The sequence below is a fragment of the Poecilia formosa genome, unplaced genomic scaffold, assembly GCF_000485575.1.
Source record: "Poecilia formosa unplaced genomic scaffold, Poecilia_formosa-5.1.2 Scaffold299, whole genome shotgun sequence".
In the NCBI taxonomy this organism is placed as follows: domain Eukaryota; kingdom Metazoa; phylum Chordata; class Actinopteri; order Cyprinodontiformes; family Poeciliidae; genus Poecilia; species Poecilia formosa.
The window spans coordinates 397,845-403,612 of record NW_006800238.1 but is presented as its reverse complement, the minus strand read 5'-3'; the positions used below and the strand labels follow the sequence as shown (position 1 = coordinate 403,612).

At 38.6% G+C, this 5,768-nt stretch overlaps 1 protein-coding gene across 1 annotated transcript; it reads left to right on the top strand.

The window, feature by feature from the left end:
* Positions 1–4,587, top strand: fam181b (family with sequence similarity 181 member B). Its single transcript, XM_007572372.2, has 2 exons — positions 1–51; positions 2,728–4,587. Exon 2 carries the CDS (start codon positions 2,858–2,860, stop codon positions 4,085–4,087), a length of 1,230 nt encoding a protein of 409 aa, XP_007572434.2. The 5' UTR covers positions 1–51; positions 2,728–2,857; the 3' UTR covers positions 4,088–4,587.
* Positions 4,588–5,768: the final 1,181 nt, after the last annotated feature.

Sequence of the window (5,768 nt, the reverse complement as noted above, 5' to 3'; positions counted from 1 at the left end):
CTGCACCTGTTCTGTTCCGGTGGTAGGATTTGAACAGAGGGACAAACGATGGTGAGTCTCAACAAACAAAAAAATAAACTTACGTGGAAATTTACCGTGTAGCTTCAGAAAAAAAAAAAATAGTTGATGTTTCAATAATGTTAGCTTTGTAAACGTGCATACATGTAAACTATAACATAATGTCACCACAAACAAACCTATGATAGTAAGTGAAGTAAAATGACAACACCAATGTTTTAACTGAAGCATCAAGGTCAACTATACAACAGATTAAATAAATTAGAAATATGCTTAAGGGACAAGTGATAATCTTAACCACTTTGTCACAATTTGACATTCCAAAATGAATTGGTGTTCAATTGTGAAGCAGCTAAAAATTCCCATTTCTGGATTTGTGTGTGTATAATTCCAAGTTGTGTCACTGGTTCCCAATTGAATTAAAAGTCCAGACTTTGACTGGGCCATTCATACATTTAGGGTTGTTTTGCTATTGGAAGATGAAGCTTTAAACGAGTCTTAATTTTTGTGCAGCTTCTAAAAGGAATATTTATTTATTAATTTATTTATTGGTCTTCATGAAGCTTTTTTTAGATTCTTATTTGAAAAATTTAGTTTGTAAAACATGTTGTTTACTTTATTATTACACACTACCTTGTATTGGTCTATCACAAGAAATTTGAAAAAAATTCAGCATAGGTTGTTGTAGCATAAGATGTTGAAAAATTCTAGGGGTGTGTCTTTTTAAACCACTATACATCTGAGCTGCAACGGTCCAAATTGTTCTTCACATTTGGTCTTGTTTTTAGGTTTCCTTTCAGTCAGCAGAGTTGTGTTGGCCAACTGGTTGCATAATCTCCTTTCTGCCTGGGAATTAACATGAGAAAGAATTTTGCTCTGCTTCACCGATTTTTATCATTTAAACACTTAAACAACTCAGTGCTTCTGTAAATTTATTGACCTGTTCTATTTTTTTTCTGTCCTAGAAAAAGAGAAAAATAAATATTTGTATCAAATGGCTGGACACACAGGAAGAAATGCTATTTACTAGATACGTTAAAAGTAAATTACACCATTTTTGAGGTTCAGAATGTACTAGAAAATAAGGTAAGTGCTGGCAACAACACTGTCTGGCTGTTGGACACATCCTCTCTTGTATTCAGTGCTGGCCATGAAACTTCCTGTAAATACATGATTGTTTACAGCAGAAGTTTCATACCCAGGATTTCTTAGGGTCAACATTTCTTCTGGCACACTGAGCCCGAACTGCACTTTATTCCCCTTTAATTTAACAGCTCCGGCAGCTTTTCTAGTTAAATCGACTGTTCATTATTGAGACCCGTTTTACGAAGGGGCTGTGAGGTGCAATTTAATGAATCTCTGGCACAAAGCTCCCTTTCAGTGCTGCCCGAAGAATAGAGGGCTATTTAGACCCCGCTAGGGCTTTATGTCAAAGGCGGCCCATAATAGCTGTCAGGCCAGGGCAGAAATTCCCACTGGCCTGGGAATGCACTAGAAATCAACTTTTGCCATGAGCAGATTAAGACAACAAGCTAGCAGTTGGGGAAGATTCTCAAACATACTGGCATCTGTTTGGGGACAAAGATTTTCCCACAGAAAAGAAGCAACTTCTTGCAACTGTATAACTTCAGTTTTCAACTTAGTAAATAATTAAATTACAAATAAACCTCTTAAAGCCTAAAACAAAAACAATTATCAGAAAACTCTGCTTTTTATGAATTGATCAAATGTTTTTGTTGGTTTAAGCAAAACTAAATTTCCTCTTTGTCTTTGATGTTTTCTGTCTTTAAAATTCTGGTTTTTGCAGTTTTGTATGTTTTTGTTGCATCCATAGACATATTTTTTTTTCAGATAAACATTACCAAAGTAAATGGAGAAAGAAAAAATTATGGCTTACATGAAAAAAAGGTTACCCAAACCAACCTGGCCCGATCCACCTGTACCACCATAAATGGAACATTTCTGACAACATAAAGTAGGTCAAATATTCCTCAAAAAACAGAAACTTTATATCCTCCTCTGAGAACATTAAAAATAGAGGAGAAATTAATTGACATCAACCAATTTTGAAAGGTTTACAACTCCATATTTAGGGCTTTGGAAACCATAGTGAGAGCCATAATCCTCAACTACATAAAAAAAGGACATTTAAAGCATTGTTGGTCTCATGGTTAGTTTAGAGTTAAACTAGACAAAAATGTCCGCCATTGAAAAGTTTCAAGACAAAACTCACAGCTGACAAAAAAATAATATAAAAGTCTTACATTTACCAAAAACAGCTTGATAATCCCCAGGACTTTGGGAAAATTTTCTGTGACCTCATACAGTAAAAATTTTATGTTTTTGACAGTTTTCCAGTTCAAATACTTAAATGGGACTTAAAAACATGGCTGTTGTATGTTGGTCTTGGATTCTGACAATGTTTTGAGATGGCAGGTTATATTTCTCAGATAATTACATTTGTTTAATCTGAAATTTTTAAGTGTTACAAAGGCAACTATTGGCTGTAAAATGAGAAGAAATTGCTTTAGAAATATATATATATATATATATATATATATATATATTTTAATAGCGCTATTTTTAGTGTTTGACTGGTTAAGCAATTTGTTGGAATTGTGTTGTTTAGTGACTGCTTTTTAGTTGCAAAAGAAAATGAAACATGCCATCAAATGGGGCTTAAAAAGCCTTTTCTTCTCACTATTACAGTCATATCCAACAGTTCCACAAAAGCTGTCATGGTTCAGAGCACACACTGACAGTAAAACCAGCGGAGGAGCTCTCTGACAGAACACATTGTCTTCTGCTCAGCAGGAAATTTCAGACAAATCCCTCTTAGATGCAGGTGGTTGGGCACAAGCAAAGAGTTAAGTTCCCTGGTTTCCCTTCGCTCCTCCTCTTTGATGTTCTGACATCATCGGTCCTGCCCCCTGAAAGATCCCCTTCCTCATCCTCAGTGCCTGTCACTTCCAGTCTGGATTGTTTGTGGAAACTTCACGAGCAGCATCAGGAGCAGGTGTTTATCCGCAGAACAAAGTCATGCTTTGAAGAAACTTTCAGTTCAGGGATCACAGTGGATGCCACAGGTGTAGCCGCTGGGCTCGACAGAGTTATGGCGGTTCAAACTGCAATCATGAACCCTCAGTTTATGAGTTTTTGCTTCCCCGATTCTGTGATGGAGTACGACGTGGAAAAGAGTCTGGATGGGAGTCTCCTGTGCGAGGCAGAGAACGACGAAGACTTCAAAGAGACCACCAGGGACCTGCTGAGCTTCATAGACTCAGCCTCCAGCAACATCAAGCTGGCTCTGGACAAGCCGGTGAAGTCCAAAAGGAAAGTCAACCACCGGAAGTATCTGCAGAAGCAGATCAAACGCTGCACTGGTATTATAACACCAGGGAACACATCAGAAGCCCCGGTGAAAAGACAGGGTTCCCCGGTGAGTCAGCAGGGCCCTTTGCAGAGTAAAACTCTACAGAAACGAGAGGGGGGTCAGGCCAACTTGCAGAGCAAGAGCCTGGCTGCTCTCTTCAGCCCTGTGAAGGAAATAAGGGGGGAGAAGGCAAAGAAGCCCCCCATGAGGCACCGTAATCTGCCTCCATCTTTCTTCACCGAGCCTGCCAACTGCTCCAGAGTTAGCTCCACGTCTGGGATGACGCTGAAGGACTTGGAACGAGGCAACCCGGAGGCCGCAGACTTCTTTGAGCTTCTGGGGCCCGACTACAGCAACATGGTGAACGAGCAGGACATTTATCAGGGCGTGCCTTTGAGGGGGCAGCCGGACCTGGGAGGCCTGGACCCTGCTTCCTATGACCATTTAGTTGGTGGTCTCCTCTACACCGAACCCTGGACTAACTGCTCTGGACCGTGTAAAAAACCCTCGGAGGGTCTGCGGACAGGTCCACCGCAGCCTCCAGTCTACAGTCAGGCTGAGGACACTTCTGTGCCCTTAGACGACAACGGACTGTGCACTTTGACCTTTCCGAACTTCTTCCCAGACTGCTCCATATCTCAGGTTACCTATGACTTAAATGGTGGATATAACAAAACTAATTTTTCATGTCTATGAGAAACTGAAAAGCTTGCAGACGGTTCTAACAGTAGAAGAAGACACTTTGATTTTCATTAACATTGCAACTGGGACGCCGTTTTCATGTTGCGTCTATGAAAAACCCATTTTACAAAACATCAAAAGCTTCATGTGTGGATTTTTTTTCCATCTCAGGCAATTAACAAAGACTTTCTGAAAGGATCTAATTGTGAGGTGACAGTGATGTTTATCCTGCTTGACACATCAGTTTGTCCTGTAGTGGCTGATATTAACAGTGACGAAGCTGAACTAAACAACAGATGCACTTTTCCAACTTTATTAGTAAAGGTCTGTGCAGCAGCACAGAAAGGGGGAAACTAATTATTGCTAAAACAATGACTCCGTGTTTTTGTCTGCCAGAAATTTATTCAGAATTTACTTTCAGCTGGTCGACTGAACACTTTTCGTCCCCTTTTGGGAAGGCATTTATTGTATCTAGCTATTGTAACAGGACAAAATAAAGCTGGTCTTTATTGGTGTGTCTGTTTTCTGCTTATTGTGGATAAGTGTAACACAATTTTTCACTCGGTGACTACAACTGCATTCTACCTCGATGTGATTCTAGTGTTGAATTTAAAGGCCTGTTATGATAAAAACAGGCAACAAAATTACAAAACATACCGGCTCCCCCTAGTGGCTATGTTTCTTTGTAACGGTATGAACCCATAGCACAAAGTTTGATAAGTTGGTGTATATCTGTAAAACTCAAGGCCTGGGGACCAAGTCTGGCCCGCCATAACTTTTTATGTGGCCCTCTGAGAAAAGGTACTTTTAATATAACAGTTGCTTAAATATTATTTTGTCAATCAAATCAAAGAAGTTATATCTGTGTAGAGTCAAAATAAATTAACATGAAAAGATGCTTAATATTTAATTTTAAGTAATAGAATGCAGCTAATAATATTTGAACAATTTAATGGGTAGTTTTATCAATATATTCTGCCACAATCGACCCTATTGAGTATATTTGTGATCTTCAGTTGGCCCAAAATGAAAATGAGTTTGACACCCCTGAGTTAAAAACTAATTCAGATTTATTTTCCAACCTTTATTTCTGTTTATTTTAAATATTATAGCTTACCGCTCATGAAAACTAATTAGTTTCTTAGAAAATCTATTGCGTGAAAACAATGAAAAATGGATTTTTAATACAGAAATCTCAGCTTATTGAAATGGGCTTCCATATGTTGTACAGTATCTGCACTCAGTACTCGGCCTCAACTGCTTTTACATGAATTACGGCATTAATGCATCATGGTGAGGAGGTAATAAGGAGGTCCAGGTTGCTTTAAAAGGAAACTTATGTTGGATCTGGGATTTTATATTTCTCTTAGTAGATTGAAAATGAGCTTTAGTTTGCTTGATACCAGAGTCATTAAAACAGAAACAAGTGGAAGACCTAGTGGAAAATAAAATCAGTTTCTTTATAAAGCTTGTCAGTAGATAGAAGCAAGAAATGCTCCAAAATTTCAGATTATGCATTTTTCTCATGTCTCATCCAATTTTATCAATTTCATGACCATTTGCATGCAGGCTTTTCCTTCACACATGCACTAGATGGCAGTAATGGTTCACGGAAGTGCTTCCCCACCACTCCCATCTGGCCATAAATGATGTATGATGTTTTGCATATCATTGTAGTCTTGTATAGTAAAAACCG